The 19381-nt window shown below is 38.4% G+C and overlaps 1 protein-coding gene across 6 annotated transcripts in view; it reads left to right on the top strand.

The window, feature by feature from the left end:
• Positions 1 to 19381, top strand: part of TERF1 (telomeric repeat binding factor 1) — a 40636-nt gene that overhangs the window by 6566 nt on the left and 14689 nt on the right. For 2 of the 6 annotated variants that reach the window (XM_067712067.1, XM_067712065.1), the window contains 6 exons: positions 4706 to 4827; positions 6355 to 6441; positions 10224 to 10373; positions 11124 to 11236; positions 14324 to 14383; positions 16078 to 16169. In XM_067712067.1, the coding sequence (XP_067568168.1) occupies positions 4706 to 4827; positions 6355 to 6441; positions 10224 to 10373; positions 11124 to 11236; positions 14324 to 14383; positions 16078 to 16169 (624 nt within the window). Of the gene's footprint in view, positions 1 to 4705; positions 4828 to 6354; positions 6442 to 10223; positions 10374 to 11123; positions 11237 to 14323; positions 14384 to 16077; positions 16170 to 16515; positions 18404 to 19381 lie in introns of those variants that run through there. The other 4 variants (XM_067712068.1, XM_067712066.1, XM_067712070.1 and 1 more) reach the window with 3 other exon arrangements.

Raw genomic sequence — 19381 nt, 5'->3', positions numbered from 1 at the left:
GTCCATTCTCTAGTAGGTCTGTGTCTTTATTCCTGTCTTACCCCTAGGTTCTTCATGACATTTTTTTTTCTTAAATTCCATATATATGTGTTAGCATACGGTATTTGTCTTTCTGTTTCTGACTTACTTCACTCTGTATGACAGACTCTAGGTCTATCCACCTCATTACAAATAGCTCAATTTCGTCTCTTTTTATGGCTGAGTAATATTCCATTGTATATATGTGCCACATCTTCTTTATCCATTCATCCGATGATGGACACTTAGGTTGTTTCCATCTCTGGGCTATTGTAAATAGAGCTGCAATGAACATTTTGGTACATGACTCTTTTTGAATTATGGTTTTCTCAGGGTATATGCCCAGTAGTGGGATTGCCGGGTCATATGGTAGTTCTATTTGTAGTTTTTAAGGAACCTCCATACTGTTCTCCATAGTGGCTGTATCAGTTCACATTCCCACCAGCAGTGCAAGAGTGTTCCCTTTTCTCCACACCCTCTCCAGCATTTATTGTTTCTAGATTTTTTGCTGATGGCCATTCTAACTGGTGTGAGATGATATCTCATTGTAGTTTGGATTTGCATTTCTCTAATGATTAATGATGTTGAGCATTCTTTCATGTGTTTGTTGGCAGTCTGTATATCTTCTTTGGAGAAATGTCTGTTTAGGTCTTCTGCCCATTTTTGGATTGGGTTGTTTGTTTTTTTGTTATTGAGCTGCATGAGTTGCTTACAAATTTTGGAGATTAATCCTTTGTCAGTTGTTTCATTTGCAAATATTTTCTCCCATTCTGAGGGTTGTCTTTTGGTCTTGTTTATGGTTTCCTTTGCTGTGTAAAAGCTTTGAAGTTTCAGTAGGTCCCATTTGTTTATTTTTGTTTTTATTTCCATTTCTCTAGGAGGTGGGTCAAAAAGGATCTTGCTGTGATTTATGTCATAGAGTGTTCTGCCTATGTTTTCCTCTAAGAGTTTGATAGTTTCTGGCTTTACATTTAGGTCTTTAATCCATTTTGAGCTTATTTTTGTGTATGGTGTTAGGGAGTGATCTAATCTCATACTTTTACATGTACCTGTCCAGTTTTCCCAGCACCACTTATTGAAGAGGCTGTCCTTTCTCCACTGTACATTCCTGCCTCCTTTATCAAAGATAAGGTGACCTTATGTATGTGGGTTTATCTCTGGTCTTTCTATCCTGTTCCATTCATCTGTCTTTCTGTTTTTGTGCCAGTACCATACTGCCTTGATTACTGTAGCTTTGTAGTATAGTCGGAAGTCAGGGAGCCTGATTCCTCCAGCTCCGTTTTTCTTTCTCAAGATTGCTTTGGCTATTCGGGGTCTTTTGTGTTTCCATACAAATTGTGAAATTTTTGTTCTAGTTCTGTGAAAAATGCCAGTGGTAGTTTGATAGGGATTGCATTGAATCTGTAGATTGCTTTGGGTAGTAGAGTCATTTTCACAATATTGATTCTTCCAATCCAAGAACATGGTATATCTCTCCATCTATTTGTATCATCTTTAATTTCTTTCATCAGTGTCTTATAATTTTCTGCGTACAGGTCTTTTGTCTCCTTAGGTAGGTTTATTCCTAGATATTTTATTCTTTTTGCTGCAGTGGTAAATGGGAGTGTTTTCTTGATTTCACTTTCAGATTTTTCATCCTTAGTGTATAGGAATGCCAGAGATTTCTGTGCATTAATTTTGTATCCTGCTACTTTACCAAATTCATTGATGAGCTCAGTAGTTTTCTGGTAGCACCTTTAGGATTCTCTATATATAGTATCATGTCATCTGCAAACAGTGACAGCTTTACTTCTTCTTTTCCGATTTGGATTCCTTTTATTTCCTTTTCTTCTCTGATTGCTGTAGCTAAAACTTCCAAAACTATGTTGAATAAGAGTGGTGAGAGTGGGCAACCTTGTCTTGTTCCTGATCTTAGTGGAAATGCTTTCAGTTTTTCACCATTGAGGACGATGTTGGCTGTGGGTTTGTCATATATGGTCTTTATTATGTTGAGGAAAGTTCCCTCTATGCCTGCTTTCTGCAGGGTTTTTATCATAAATGGTGTTGAATTTTGTCTAAAGCTTTCTCTGCATCTGTTGAGATGATCGTATGGTTTTTCTCCTTCAATTTGTTAATATGGTGTATCATGTTGATTGATTTGCGTATATTGAAGAATCCTTGCATTCCTGGAATAAACCCCACTTGATCATGGTGTGTGATGATCCTTTTAATGTGCTGTTGGATTCTGTTTGCTAGTATTTTGTTGAGGATTTTTGCATCTATGTTCATCAGTGATATTGGCCTGTAGTTTTCTTTCTTTGTGATGTCCTTGTCTGGTTTTGGTATCAGGGTGATGGTGGCCTCGTAGAATGAGTTTGGGAGTGTTCCTCCCCCTGCTATATTTTGGAAGTGTTTGAGAAGGATAGGTGTTAGCTCTTCTCTAAATGTTTGATAGAATTCGCCTGTGAAGCCATCTGGTCCTGGGCTTTTTTTTGTTGGAAGATTTTTAATCACAGTTTCAATTTCAGTGCTTGTGATTGGTCTGTTCATATTTTCTATTTCTTCCTGATTCAGTATTGGCAGGTTGTGCATTTCTAAGAATTTGTCCATTTCTTCCAGGTTGTAAAGGACCTTTTGATGCAAATAATTCCATATTTATATTGGGTTTTACAATTTACAAAATGCTTTCCTGGCAGTCTCCAGTGGTGGGCCGTAATCGCACGGAACTGTTCACTTATAAACAGACTGGGTGGCAGGAAATCCCACCCTATTAGGACCGCTCTGGGAGCCCACACTCATCCAGCTGTGGCCCATGTGGTGTGCTGTGTTGTGGGGGTGAGTTGGACCCGGACAGTCAGTGGATTAGGGCTAGAGACAAAGCAGACGTGCGGAAGACGGTAGGTAGGTAGGCTGGCTGGGCTGGTGGCAGAGGAAGAAAACGGGCCGATGTAGACCATAAGCTAACATGGTTCACAGAGCCGTCTGGTAAATTAAATGTGACAGAATGTTCTAGAAGTGCCTGGCTGGGCTTCACATATAGCAGTTGTTCATTATATTCTTATTTTCCCTTCCAACAACTTTTTCTCTTAAAACAAGGGTGCAAAAAAAATCCCTGTTTTGTGTGTGACCCCATGGTTTAATCTTGAAATTCACCAGGGTGCATCTTAGATATAATAGGCTGGGGTCAGTGATCAAGAATCACTATATTTCAAGAGAGGCAGCATTTAAAACTTAGTTTTAGTTTATGTATTGGATTTTCAACTACACGTGACCCTGAATTTCAAATGGAGATGTTTGTGTGTAATTTGCTAAGTAGTTACCAGCCACTGTGAGTCTTTGATAAGAATAAGCTGATAAATTCTGTTTTAAGAAAGTTTAACACTAGTACAAATATTATCTCATTAAATATTCACATAGTATTTATTTACAGCATTTTTTGTTTGTTTTGTTTTGTTTGCGGTATGCGGGCCTCTCATTGCTGTGGCCTCTCCCGTTGCGGAGCACAGGCTCCGGATGCGCAGGCTCAGTGGCCATGGCTCACGGGCCCAGCCGCTCTGCGGCACGTGGGATCTTCCCGGACTGGGGCACGAACCCGTGTCCCCTGCATCGGCAGGCGGACTCTCAACCACTGCGCCACCAGGGAAGCCCATATTTACAGCATTTTATAGGTGAGAAAGCTGAGGCTTAAAAAGGCAAAATAACTTTTTCAACACCACACAGGTAGTAGTACATGATAGAGTCTGGAATAAACTCCAAAGTTTTAAAAACCACTATACAATATTGCAACAGATGGTATATGGTGATGAGAAAGAGGAAGGAGTAAAACGGTGACTCCTTACGTTTTTTTTAAATAAATTTATTTATTTATTTTGGCTGCGTTGGGTCTTCGTTGCTGTGCGCGGGCTTTCTCCAGTTGTGGCGAGCGGGGGCTACTCTTCGTTGTGGCGTGTAGGCTTCTCATTGCGGGGCTCGGGCTCTAGGCGCGTGGGCTTCAGTAGTGTGGCACGCAGGCTCAGTAGTTGTGGCGCGTGGGCTCAGTAGTTGTGGCTTGCAGGCTCTAGAGCACAGGCTCAGTAGTTGTGGTGCACAGGCTTAGTTGCTCCGCGGCACGTGGGATCTTCCCAGACCAGGGCTCGAACCCGTGTCCCCTGCGTTGGCAGGCGGATTCTTAACCACTGCGCCACCAGGGAAGTCACTCCTTAGGTTTTTAAGCTTTGGTGATTGGAATAATGTTGGTAGAGAGATAAGTTCTTGATTGATCCTGTTTCAAATATCTACAAAATATATAACAAGGATTTAAAGTAGTATATGCGAAAATCAAATTTCACAATAAACTAATTTCATGCTCTATCTCAATGAAGTTTGTTATACTGCAGTTAGACTTACAAACCATTTAAGAATTCTGTTATTGTGACACCTTATAAAATATAATTTATTTCAGGTTTTAAAATCAGTATTTTAGTAGAGAAAATCTTCAGATGTTTTGTGGACTCATATATAGCCTTTTCTGTTTTTTATTTTTTTTTAAGTTGATTTTAATGAGGAAATTAACTTGAAAAATCTTCCCTAAACTGGTATATACGAGAGCAGTGCCTGGCACATAGTATACACTCAGTCAATGTTTAAAGAAATGAGTTTATAAAAAAATGAACAAAGTAAAGTTCTTCATGGCTTTCTAAGTTACTTATTTTTATTTTGGTTTTAAAAGATGCACAGTTTGAAAGTGATGAACAAATTACACCCTTGGAATCAGCCCTGATGATTTGGGCATCAATTGAAAAGGAACATGACAAGCTTCATGAAGAAATACAGAATTTAATTAAAATTCAGGTATGAGTGTTACTTTGTGTTTATTATTATTATTTTGCTAGAAAATAAAAACAACATCTAAAGAAACTAAGAGCCAACTAATAGAACTTGGATGGTAAACCTGTAGTAAAATATAATATAATCATTCTCTTTAGAAATTTGACCTATGATTTATTGTCTTCACATGAGGACTAAGAGCTGGGACTTAATGTTTTCTACCTAAGTGCATATTGCCCCCACGTTGGAAAATATGCCAAATCTATTTAAAGATTACTAAACAACTTTCAAAAACCAGTGGTTTATGCTCTCCCATTTAAAGATTACCTTTTATTTTTATTTTTTTTAAATATTTTTTTTGCCCACACCACATGGCGTGCGGGATCTTAGTTCCCTGACCAGGGATTGAACCCACTCCCCCTGCAGTGGACACGCAGAGTCTTAACCACTGGACCACTAGAGAAGTCCCTAAAGATTATCAAATAATAAGAAATGAATGGGTTTTTGCGATTAAGAGAATGTAAAATTTTAACTATGTAGAGAAAATTTTAGTAGGAGTAGCCTATTAAAGAGTGAAAAACCAAAGAAAGTCATTCAAAAACCAAAGAAAGTCATAATAGCAGGGAAAATGTTTCGTTTACAGGCAAAGTATGTACTCAGGAATTTCATAGTTAAATAAACTTTTTCTAGTTTTTAAAAAAATTTTCATGGTTGGGTAGGAGAAAATCCAGGTGGTGTCCCACCTTCTCAGGAATTAATTATTGACGGTGTGGTGACTGTCAATTAGAATTAAGACCTGAGGAGAATCGGCAGAAAAATGACTGCTGCTTTTAAGAATTTCAACCCAGGGCAAAGGGATTTGTCATGTTGTCCCAATCTTTTGGAGTTCTAGGGGAAGCAGGCCTTTGCTAAATATACCAGTAAAGTTGAACGGGTTACATAAAATACATAGCAAACGTGTAATAATATACTGTTTACTGTTTGCCAGATACTGTTCTAAGCACTTTTATATATAACTCTTTAATCCTCACAACTGCCCTGTGAAATAGGTACTATTATTTTCACCATTTTACATTGGTGTAAAGAAACAGAGGCGCCAAGAGGTTAAATAGCTTTCCCAAGTTTACAAACCTACCCAGATGGTAATGGTGGTCCTATATCTTACCACATATAGTAGCAAAAAAGGCCAGTTTATAAAATGATTATTCAAAAGCATCTGGCTTCCTGAGTTTCTATTAGAGATTTTCCTGGGGTCCTAAGTAGCAACTTTTATATATCCTAATCATCACAAACACCATCCATCTACCCCTTCTCTCTCTTCCCTTTTGCTCAAAATGACTATTTCGGTGGGTCCTCAATATATATAATGTAGCTCCTGATTTATTTATTAATTCCTGCCTTTAATATCATTTATCAAATCAAAATTATTAAGCTACATAAGAATATTTTAAATGAAGTAGTTTAGACTTACCTGAGTTATTTCAATATTAAACAACAATTAGATATTTTAAAAAGCAATCTAAGGTTTGTATTTGTCATCCTGTCTTTTAGGCTATAGCTGTTTGCATGGAAAATGGAAATTTTAAGGAAGCAGAAGAAGTCTTTGAAAGAATATTTGGTGACCCAAATTCTTACACGGTAATTATTTAAATTAGAATCAGAAGTTTGGAGCCGTTTATATGGAATAAGGAAAATTGAAAGAACATTGGAGGAGAAAAGAAACGTTTTCTCTTTTAAACAGTAGAGTCCAACAGAAATATAATGCCAGTCCCGTATGTGATTTTAAACTTTCTAGTAGCCTGGCTTCCCTGGTGGCGCAGTGGTTGGGAGTCCGCCTGCCGATGCAGGGGACACGGGTTCGTGCCCCGGTCCGGGAAGATCCCACATGCCGCGGAGCGGCTGGGTCCGTGAGCCATGGCTGCTGAGCCTGCGCGTCCGGAGCCTGTGCTCCGCAACGGGAGAGGCCACAGCAGTGAAAGGCCCGTGTACCGCAAAAAAAAAAAATTTCTAGTAGCCACATTAAAAAAGTAAAAAGAAACAAGTAAAACTAATTTTAGTAACACTTTATTTAACCCAGTATATCCAAAAACATTATTCTTTTTAACAATCAATGTAAAAAGTATTGGTGAGATATTTTGCATTCCCTTTTTTGTACAGTCAGCCCTCTGTATCCTGGGTTCCATATCTGGGGATTCAACCAACTGCAGATTGAAAATATTTAGGGGGAAAAAATTCCAGAAAGTTTCAAAAGCAAAACTTGAATTTGTCACACACTGGCAACTATTTACATAGCACTTACATTGTATTAGGTATTATAAGTTATCTAGATATGATTTAAAGTATATGTGAGGAATGTGTAGGTTATATGCAAATACTACACCATTTTATATAAGCGACTTGAGCATCCTTGGATTTTGGTACCCGAGGGGAGTCCTGGAGCCAATCCCATGTGGATACCGAGGTACAACTGTAGTAAGTCTTTGAAATCTAGGGTGTATTTTATACTTAAGGCTAAATTCAGGCTTACGCCTTGCAAGGGCTGAGTAGCCTTGTGTGGCTAGTGGCTACCATACTGAGCAGTGCAGGTGTAGGGAAATGCATTATAACTTGCTTATTTTTCTGGAGGTTTCTTATGTTATCACTAGTTTTTGTGTGTATGTGTAATGTTAAGGTCAATAGAAGTTAATTTTTCAGTATTAAAAACAAAGTTATGAGAGCAAATTAAGCTTATTCAAAGAAGTGTAGTTTTATACAGTTTTTAGTGAACTCTTTATTGAACAATAGCATACCTTTAGTAGAGTACATGTATCATAAGTGTATAAGTAGGTGTATTTTCACAAAAGGAACACACTTGTGTGGTGACCTCCTAGATCAAGAAACAGAACATCACCAGCACCCTCCAGGCACTATCCCAACCACCTTCTCAAGGGTAACCGCTATCCTGACTTGTAACATCCAAGATTAGTCTTTCTTATTTCTGAACTTTATATAACAGAATCATATAGCAAGTTTATATTTGTAAGAGAGATACATGGTGTTGCTTATAACAATCGTTTGTTCATTCTCATTGCTCCACTGTAGGAATATACTACAATTTATCCATTCTACTGTGGATGGACATATGAGTTATTTCCGTATTTTTTCCATTACATTCCTTTACATGTCTTTTGTAGAAAAAATATATGTGTTTCTATTGGGTATATACTTAGGAATAGAATTGGTGAGTTGTAGGATATGCACATACTCAGTTTTAGTAGATACTGCCAGAATTTTCCAAAGTAATTATCAATTCCTGCAGTAGTGTGGGAGAGTTCCAGTTGCTTCACAGACCTTATATGTGGTTTTCATTATAGTCATTCAGGCAAATATGTAGTGCTATCGCATTGGGTTTTAATTTCTGTTTCTTTGATGATTAATGAAGTTGAGTACCTTTTCACATGGTGGTTTAGGGGAGAGGGAATCACCTTAATTCACTGAAGGACTGAGCCTTTAGTAAGGCTTATTCTAATTTGCCCCTGTTCCTATGGTGTAACCCTCCTGAGATTTCAGCTGGAAGCCTGGTATGTTTATTGGGTTCCCTGCCCTTACTTTTTTGCCTTAGTGCTGTGAGACTACTGAAAATTCCACTCTACTTGTACGTCACAGAAGAGGAAACTTTATGGCCAGTAAGCCTAAGAGAGAAAGTGTTAACCTCAATAATATTCGTGATCAGGTTAATACCAAGTAATATATTGAAATAGCATTTCCTATACTTCTGATTGGCAATGATTAAAAATGTCTTAGCACACCAACAGTTGGCTCAAAATGTGGAGAAATGATAAAAGTGCCATACCTTCCTCTCAGAAGGGTAAATTGGTACTTAAGCTTTGGAGAGCATTTTAACAAAATCAGTAAGCATGCATTCCAGCAATTCCACTTCTAGATAAATGCCCTAGAGTAACTGTTTTTACTTTCACTGCATACTTTTAAAACCATGAAGCTTTATTAAAAAAATAAAAACTGAAAAAAAGAAAACTAGGCTGTACTGTGACAATTGTTCTGGGATAGAGCTTGAGAAGTGGAATTTTTTTAAAGCTTTATAGCTTTATTGTGCAACCAGCATTGAAAGAACTGTTGTCTAAGAAAAACTTGTACTGTGCCCAAGAAGACATGTAGGAAAATGTTTAATAGCATTGTGGTAATAGAAAATAGCCTACATGCTTTCAACAGGCTGGAGGGAAAGGTGAATAAATGGTATATATTTTTTAAAATTTACTTTTATTTATTTATTTATTTATTTTTGACTGCGTTGGGTCTTCATTGCTGTGCGCAGGCTCTCTCCAGTTGCGGCGATGGGGGGGCCCCTCTTTGTCACGGTGCGCGGGCTTCTCATTGCGGTGGCTTCTCCTGTTGCAGATCACAGACTCTAGGCGTGTGGGCTTCAGTAGTTGTGGCACACGGGCTCAGTTGTTGTGGCTCGCGGGCTCTGGAGCGCAGGCTCAGTAGTTGTGGCGCACGGGCTTAGTTGCTCCGCGGCACGTGGGATCTTCCCGGACCAGGGTTTGAACCCGTGTCCCCTGGACTGGCAGGCGGATTCTTAACCACTGTGCCACCAGGGAAGCCCCTAAATGTATTTTTTTGTTTTTGTTTTTTTTTTGCGGTACGGGGACCTCTCACCGTTGTGGCCTCTCCCGTTGCGGAACACAGGCTCCGGTGGCGCAGGCTCAGTGGCCATGGCTCACGGGCCCAGCCGCTCCGCGGCATGTGGGATCTTCCCGGACCGGGGCACGAACCCGTGTCCCCTGCATCGGCAGGAGAACTCTCAACCACTGCGCCACAAGGGAAGCCCGAAACTTTCTATATTTTGCTCAACTCTCTGACATCCATGTTGATTTGATATTTATAGAATTACTAGTTACTTTCACTGTTGTACAGTATTCCATTGATCAAAAATACCATTTAGGGCTTTTATCAAAAATACCATTTAGGGCTTTACACCATTGGTATAAAGTTAAAACCATGCTAAACAATGCTATATATATTGTTTATGGATGCATACATATGTAGTGCAAAGGAATGCGTGGATGTGCTAAAGTTCTAAATTCAGGATAATGGTTACCTTGAGAAGAGGAAAACCAGGGTGGGGGAGGGCGCCATCAGATTATAGTAGTAAATAAGGCTTCTATTATACAGATAATTATTTCTTAAACTTGGTAATGGATATTTAGGTTCATAAGGTTTTTTAATCCTTTTGCATATGTGTAAAATATTAAATTTTTTTAAGTCAAAAAATATATTGGTGGGCATTTAAAACGGGAGCATTTTTAAAACCTCTTGAGTTTTTGTTTATAAAGTGATTTTTTTCAATTAAATAATATGACAAAATTTCTAGTATTTTATTTGTGCTTTATGTGCTAGTAAGTTTCTTCTGTTTTCTTTAGCCTTTAAAAAGGAAATTGCTTATGATAATCTCTCAGAAAGATACATTCCATTCCATTTTTCAACACTTCAGCTACAACCGCATGATGGAGAAAATTAAGAGTTATGTGAATTATGTGCTAAATGAAAAATCGTCAACCTTTCTAATGAAGGTATGCATATTTCAGAGAGATTCTAAACAGACTTAAGAGTAATTGTTACAATAAAGGAGAATACTTGAAATAGAAATTCTTCAAAACTAATCAGAATTTTATTTAGTGATTTTGTAGAAGAATGTGGTGAAATGTTATAATTAGTGGATCTAAAGGGTTTATTGGTGATCTTTGTAGTATTTTTACAACTTTTCAAAGTAAAAGTTGGGGAAATTTTTCAAAATAGAAAGTTGAGGGGAAAGTTATCAAAACGAATTAAGAAATAAGTGAAAAGAAATAGTTTAATTAAATTTAAATGAAATTTTTAGCATATTTTTGGGAAAAGTCAAATTGGACTGAAGAAGGATCATTAAAATTTTTCTTTTTACACTTTATCCTGTGTTAGCCTCAAAAAGTTTTAACTTAATATGTTATACGAGAGCATTAATTTGAGATAGTTTTATTTTAAAATAGATAGAATCTTTAAAAAAATTTTTTTTAAAGTAAACTTTTATCTTAACACTGACTAGAGAGCATTGTCTGTATCAAGTACCTTTGCAAGGAAAGCCCTTCTCCATAATTCTTATAAACCAAGCAGGTTGCTGATGGTGATATTATAGTTACTGAGGAAAATAACAACGCACTGCCCTTTATTGACCTGTGACAAGACACTTGGGTTATGACTGTCAAAGAACAAGAAGGCTTAATTAAATGTTACTTGTTTTAAATGTCTTAATGCATCCCTTCGTCTCCTGCAACCCCCTTTTTAAGGCAGCAGCAAAAGTAGTGGAAAGTAAAAGAGCAAGAACAGCAGCTTCTCAAGATAAACCTAATAGTAATGATATTGAATTGGAAACGGAAGCTAATTTGGATATAGGAGAAAGGTTTGTAAATTCATTAGTATATTTTTTGTCTTATGAATGTAATATCTATGTAAGAGTGATGCTAGCGAACCATTGTTAATAAAAATGATTATCGAGTAGTAGGTATATTGCGTTACTGATGGCTAACGTTTGGATGTTTGGGAGTGCTGTAGAGTTAGGGCTTACGCATATTCTGTTACATATGCTAAGCAAAAGTAGAGAGAAAATAGCACTGTGTAGCTAGTGTGAGTGACATCATTTATCATTCTCAGGGAACATGAACTCTAGAACAGTGTTGAGGTTGAAAGCCTGAGTCATCTGTGCCCCTTAGTTCTCAAATCCTACATGCCCTCATGTGATTGTTGTACTGAGGGTTATTCTAATATGTTAAAATATTGTTCATCTTCTCTAAGGGTAGGCTAACTGCTTCATCTGGTGCGCAAGTGCAGAAACAGTGATTTGCTCCAGCGCGGGAGGGAAACAAGCCTGTGTCAGTCCTACAAGTTGAGAGACAAGAGTTCAGTTTCTAAAATTATTTCTTCTTTAGGGATTTTCAAGGGTAATTTTTACAGAATTGGCTTTTACCTTTTGCTTTAGAAACTAACCCTACTGAAGAAGATAAACTCTACCATTATAATGATCTTTTCTACTGAACCTATGGTCCATTCCTCCTCTTCATCCACCCTTAAACCAAGGCCAAATAGTCAAATCCTTCTGGTCTCTGGATGGATGTATTTGGCAGTGGATGTAATATTACTCTTCTCTTGGGACCATGACGTAAGCGCTGTAAGTCCCCATCTTAACTACTTATTGAGAGGTGGGGATTGGAGTCTGAGTTGGATGGACATGGCATTGGTCACACTTCAGGACTGAGCTCAGTCTTACAGTTCTTTTTGTCCCTGCCTATCAGAGCATGATCTGTTCCTCACTGCTTCATCTCCCCAAGGGCTCTTTTGCAGTCTTATTGCTCACTGGGTTTTTCCTAAGACCCATTTTGAGAAGTAGGGATTTCATTTTTATTGCTCAGTTATTTCATTTTGTTTAGGAAATCAAAGTTTAGTAGTACCAAGACCCAATGCATTCTGTGGCCCAGCCTTCCTGCCTACTGTAATACTGCCTTAAAGTAAAGTAAGATTAGAACTTACCGTGATTCTTGCATATAATGAACATGTTTCCTATGTATTCTCCTAATGTAGTACTACCCACTTATTTCAAATGCCCTCCTAGACACAAACACAGTTCAGTGTGTAAGACAGAGCTCTAGATGTTCTCATCTGTCTCTCTACCCTAACTCTCCTCCTTTACCTCACACATCCAGTTGGTTGTCTCCCCAAGTGTTACGAATTCCATATCAGAAATGCCTCTCTAATCCATTCTTACCATTTATATCCTAGATTATTACTTAGCTTTGTGCCACACAAATCCATTCTTGATGTGACTTCCAGGGCTACCTTCCCATAAAAATAAATCTGTTTAACTCACTTCCCAGCTTAATAACCTCTGTTGGCTTTCTGTTTCCTACTTGATGAATTAGATTTTTGTGTTTTTTTTGTTTTTTTTTTGCGATACGCGGGCCTCTCACTGTTGCGGCCTCTCCCGTTGTGGAGCACAGGCTCCGGACGCGCAGTCTCAGCGGCCATGGCTCATGGGCCCAGCCACTCCGCGGCTTGTGGGATCTTCCCGGACCGGGGCACGAACCCGTGTCCCCTGCATTGGCAGGCGGACTCTCAACCACTGCACCACCAGGGAAGCCTGATGAATTAGATTTTATTGCATGGCTTTCAAAGCCGTATATAGCCCCTTTCTGGGTGGTTTTTTTTTTTTTCCCTCATATACACCTTGTCCCTAAGCATTAGCCCCTCCCTGCCCACATCCGTGGCACTTTCTAGCTATACAACTTGATCTTCAAATATTACAAGTTCTTTCATGCCTTGACTCTTGCTTCAATTTTGGATTTCCTTCTTTCTCTTCAAGGTAAGCTCTTATTTGCCATTCAAGTTCTAGCTCAAAGTTCACCTATAAGAAGTCTTGTTGAGCTCTGAGCAGAGTTGTCACTTGTGTGCTCCCACAGCACCAAGTCATACCTCTATAGGAGGACTTATCTTCGAGAATAACGTATCTGTTTACCTGTCTATCTCACTAGATGGAGAGTTTTTTGGAGGTTCTTAAATAGCTTTGAATCCTTGGTGCCTAGTTCATTACCAGGCATGCATTACATCTTGTAGTGCACTAGACACAGGGAGAAAAACCAAAAAGTAGAGACATGGTAAAGATAAGAATCAAGCAAATATCAAAACCATCCTGGGAGTCAAATTCACCAGTTTCAAGGCAAGAATGAATAAGACGTAAGTGAAGCAAGGATAGAAACAGAAGTGTGATTTCAAGGTCCGACAAATGCCGGGAAAGATGAAACCCTCGTGCTGTCAATACTAGATAAAATATTTTGTTCTGGTAAAGCTTATAAACTATTTGAGGCAATAAGAATTACAGACTTGAAACAGAAACAGTAGCAGACATTACATAATTTGTTGTTAAAGTTTAAAGATAGACTTAAATGCTGAAGGAGTTTGACGGACAGCTTCAAGAAAGTGTGAACATGGAGCCGGACCTTGAAGGATGGTTAAGGTTTTTACAGGTGGATGGAAGAAGAAATGTCATTTCAGGAGAGAGGAAGAGTTCCAGTGAAGGCATCGAGCTGTAGATGGTCCTGCTGTGTTTGTCGGAGCTAATTTTAACTGTAGCAGAGGGGAGGAATTTTATTAAAAAGGCTGGTTGGAGACTGCTGGGGAGGATAAGAAATTAAACTTGAATTCATAGAAATAAAGATCCGTGAGAGAGTTTTTGAAAGAGTGACATTGTGAATGCTCAGTTACAGCTCAATTCTGCTGAACTTATGTTTGGGGAAGACATTGATTTAATGTCTCTGGTAAGCACATCTGGGCAAAAATTATCCATGTTGTAATAGACTGTAAAGGTCTTAATTTTACCAGAGTTTCTTACCAGAGATACGTTTTATAAGTTGAAAAATGGCTTGATTATGTGGAAAGTACAATCCTGATGAAAAGTTTCTCTTGTTTACATTCTTACAAATGTTTTCTTCTTTTAAAGTGTTAGTGACAAACAGTCTGCGGTAACTGAATCCTCAGGGGATACAGTATCCTTATTGAGGTGAAGTAAATTGACATTTTTCTTCTCTGTGTTTAAAATCTTTGAAACAATTCATGCAAACCTAGGTAGGTTATAATAGCTGCCACGCAAATGGTATGGTTTGAAGAATTATCGCAGGGTCCTACTTAACCTCCACAGATATTTAAGACCCTGATGGGTCTTGAAAAGCCAAACTATGGAGACCTGCGTTTTGGGATCCTGGGTTGTTTCACATTATTTCTACAAGGAGTGCACGTGGAGGGAGTACCTGAACTTAAAGCAAATAATTAGTAAACTCTTATTCTGTCAGAAACAAGGGTGTGATGCTGGGGCAGGAAGGGGATGGAGCTTACATTTCTGAGGAATGCCCCAAATTGCGATTTTATGCAATTACTTAAAAAGCTGTCTAATCATTAGAATGCTGTAACAGACAATGTAACGTGTTCAGAGAGCAGAACGTCCACATGAATGATTTCATAGTGTAGAGCAGTTGGGATGCTAAGTGGAACCGTGGGGCGGGGGTGGCTGACTTGGTGTGGAGGAGGTCACTGGAGATGAGGAGTTGAGGGGCCAGTTTGTTATCTGGGTTATCCATGGAAACACGGAAATAATTCATGGTGATGGCGGCACTCGGGGATAGAGAAAGATCTGCGAATCATGGGAGGTGCTTGGAAGGATAGTGAAAGATTATGGAGCATGGTAGATAGCAATACACCTCAGTGGCATGAATCCTCAAAGGCTAAGATTTCTGTGGAAGCAGGATCCTGAAGGTGGCATCCATTAGGAAATGGAAAGTATACAGACCCACCTCTCGGAGCCTGTGGTTTGCGGACGATGAAGCTAATCTCTACTTAAGGAGGCCACAAAGGAGAGAAATATTGTTCCCGGGGAGAGCTAGACTTTAGACAGACGACGAAGTTGAGACTGGCATTCCAGAGAGCACAATAGAAAGTTTGGGGACGGCGGGAAAGCATTAGTAGGTTGCATAGAGCACTTACAGGGGTCAAAGTGTAGATTTTAGGTGGTGATAAAATAGCTGCCTAAGCTCAGTTGAACTTTTTTTTTTCCATTTTAGTCTGTTCCTTTGTAAGTTTGAATAATACGAACATTGCAGGTTGTCAAAAAATTCTGTCACATCCTGTATATCCAAACAGTCTTACCTTTCCGGAAAGCCCTTTCTGGAATCTATGAAGATAAGTGATAACTACCATCATGTATAATGGAATTTTGGAATTTCTCTAACTGGAATGCCAAAAGAATCTTGATTTCTGAGTAGATGAGATGGAGAAAATAAATGGGAGAGAGGGAAGTCTGAAGAAGAAAAATCTTAAGAGGCTAAAGATTAAGATGGGGCATTAGGGCTTCCCTGGTGGCGCAGTGGTTGAGTCCGTCTGCCGATGCAGGGAACGCGGGTTCGTGCCCCGGTCCGGGAGGATCCCATGTGCAGCGGAGCGGCTGGGCCATGGCCGCTGGGCCTGCGCGTCCGGAGCCTGTGCTCCGCGACGGTAGAGGCCACGGCAGTGAGAGGCCCGTGTACCGCAAAAAAAAAAAAAAAAAAAAAAAAAAGATGGGGCATTAGTGCAAGGAGAGCACCACAGGGAAACAGACCAAAGTAGAAGCAGGTCCTGGATAGAGATTGAGACAAATCATCTACCTTTTTCTATAGCTTTTCTAGTCTTTGCAGAACAAGTCACAAGCTTTTGTGTTTCATTTAGGTCTCACAAAAATCTCTTCTTATCTAAGTTGAAACATGGAAACCGACAACAAGATGTTGATAAGAAAGAGGAAAGAGCGGAAACTCTTCAAAGTAAGTACATTTATTACAGTTTTCAGAGTGGAGAATCGATACTTGAAAGCGATCCAGCCCTTGACCACACCCCACAACACACAAACACACATCAGAAAACTAAAGCACGAAGGGATTAAATGTCATGACTTCAAAGAGATAATTAGAGGTGGTGCTTAATTTAGAAAGTTACAGTTGGTTCCTGTTATTTACGGTAATGTTCTATAAGGTCATTGTGAACACTTAGTGAATACTGAATGATTACAGGGGAATACAGGGTTAGGTTCTTTTGAGCCTATGGTTACAACATTTTGGTCAACTATTCAATACATAACCTTGTTTTATGTGTTTCTGTTTATTTATTTAGGCCGCACCATGTGGCATGCGGGATCTTAGTTCCCCGACCAGGAATGGAACCCGTGCCCCCCACAGTGGAAGCACGGAGTCTTAACCACTGGACCGCCACGGAAGTCCCTGTTTCTGTTTAAAGAAACCTTATTTAATATACATTGTTGATTCATTAACATTGAACCCAGGCCAACAGCACTGTAACTCACGCCTGAATGAAGCTTACCTAACCACATATTTTTCTCTGTAAGGAACATCGTACATAGCCTTCTTGCACTCAAGAACACTAGACAGCACTTCCACAATACACTTGGGGAAAATTTTAAACAGCAGAATTACCCCCAAAACAGCACAAAAATATGGCACTAAATAGACCGTAAAAAGAACAATTATTTCTAGCCTGGAAGCTAAAATAAGAAAGCAGAGCTTCACCTTGTTTAACCTCAGCTGGGAACATGAACTCAAATATTTTGCCACTCTGTGCATGTCCACCGGTGTCCACAAAAGCACTGCAAGTTTTGATTTTTGTTACAACTTTCAGCAGGTAGGTGAATTTTCAAATACCAGAATCCATGAATATAATGAGGATTGACTATGTATAGACTCTGGCATTGCAGATTGCATTTAGAATTTATTCCTCATTGCATTTAGAATTTATTATCCTTATAAAAGGCATTGCTAGATTTAAAAAACAAGCAACAATAACCAAAAAAAAAAATCTTAAAAGCAGTCTGTAATTATTTTCGATGGTAATATAATTGTAAGTTCCTCCTTGGTATATATTCATTCAAAAAATGTTTATTGAACCCGTACTATGTTCTAATGCAAGGATTTTTAAACTTTATTGATCCAAATCTAAATACTTACTGATCAGTATAAAAATAATAGGTGTACCAACTTGATTCCAGGTACATAGTATGCCTGAAGTAAATATTAATTGAATAAATTTATTCTTAGCTGATGGCTGATGATAGGGCCACTGTTAGCTAGTATTTGTAAATTACAGCTCTAAAACATTTACATCTGTAGATATTATCATCGTCCTCACTTTAAAGATGGTAAAGTTAAACTCAAAGAAATATTTGCTTCATGTTGGTGGAGTTCCTAGCTGCAAAATGACTAGGAATCATAATTCTAGAGTAAAATAATTTGGGGATTTTCCTGGACTTTTAATTTCATAATAAAAAGTTCAAAGAAATGGAAGCATACACTTTTTTACACTCTAGCTGATCAGTAATTGAACCAATGAAGACCATAGTCACATTGTAGAGTGGCTTGACAGTGACTATGGATACTGAACCTAGAAGATCCTGTGAGTTTTAGTACATTTCTTGACTTTCTGTTAGATGTTAGTAATATATACATATACCTTCCAAAAAAGTCCAAGTTGCTTAAATGTTACCTAGGTATCCTCTTTTTCCTAATAGAGGATATTTATTTCGTTCATGCTAAACATTTAAAAAAAATTTTTTAGACATCTTTTAAAAACAATTTTTTTTCAGTTTTGTAAAATTGCTATGTACTTTTAAAAAATCAAGTAATTCAGAAAAATTGAAAAAAAAATCACTTAAATGCTTTCTATGCAGAAAAGTCTAACCAGCATTCAGTGAAATGATTAATATTTGAGTTAAAAGCTTTTTATCTATAAACTCAATCCTCAAAACAATCTGGATCAGTACTTTTTTTTTTTTTTAATCACTCCCATTTTACAGATGAGGAAGCTGAGACAAAAAGAGGTTAAGTGTAAAAAGCCCTTGGTCACACAGGTCATGAACAGAACCAGAGCCAGAATTTGAAATCAGACATTTCTGACTTCAGAGCCCATGTCCTTAAATACTGAGATAGATAGACTGCCTCAATGGAAGAATAGATAGAATCAAAGCAAATAAAAATTTATAAAAATGTGATGAGGTTGCATATGTACTTAAAATATATTTACATTTAACTTTTTGAAGGTGAAACTGAAGGATTCAATGAACTTCACATAGATGCTGTTTCATAAGAAATATATCAGTAAGCCATATGATTCCTCCAAAATGAAGAATAAATAATATGAATTGCTTTGATAGGTTGGGTCAGTTTGCCTCTATAACTAAATTTCAACTTTAGACTACTGATTGATTTCAGCTGTAATGGGTGAAATTAGCACAAAAATTTTGGCTAAATGTAGTATTCTTTGGAAATACTTTTCCTTACAACTTTGCAGATTTTGCTCCATTATTTTCTGACTTTATGAGCGCTGCTGTGGACAATCTGACATCAACCTGACTTTTTCCCCCTTTGTATATGAGTTGCTTTTTCTTCATAGTTGCCCAGGTTTTTCTAATATGTGCATTTAATGCTATAAATTTTCCTTTAATTACTGCCTTAGTTGCATCCCACAAATTTTTATATGTTATATTTTCATTTTCATCAAAATATATTTTTTTATTTCCCCTGAGACTTTTTTCTTTGATCTTCTGGGCTATTAAGAAGTTCTTCATTTGGGCTTCCCTGGTGGCACAGTGGTTAAGAATCCGCCTGCCAATGCAGGGGACACAGGTTCGAGCCCTGGTCTGGGGAGATGCCACATGCCGCGGAGTAACTAAGCCTGTGCGCCACAACTACTGAGCCTGCACTTTAGAGCCCACGAGCCACAACTACTGAGCCTAGTGCCACAACCACTGAAGCCCGCGCTCCTAGAGCCCGTGCTCTGCAACAAGAGAAGCCACCTAATGAGAAGCCCGTGCACTGCGACGAAGAGTAGCCCCCTCTCGCCGCAGCTAGAGAAAAGCCCGCGTGCAGCAACAAAGATGCAACGCAGCCAAAAATAAAAATAAATAAATAAATTTATTTTTTAAAAAAAGAAGAAGCAGCTCTTTGTTTAAACAATTTCCAAAAATTTT

Source organism: Pseudorca crassidens, chromosome 17 (assembly GCF_039906515.1).
Source record: "Pseudorca crassidens isolate mPseCra1 chromosome 17, mPseCra1.hap1, whole genome shotgun sequence".
NCBI lineage: Eukaryota > Metazoa > Chordata > Mammalia > Artiodactyla > Delphinidae > Pseudorca > Pseudorca crassidens.
This window is presented reverse-complemented; position numbering and strand designations above follow the sequence as displayed.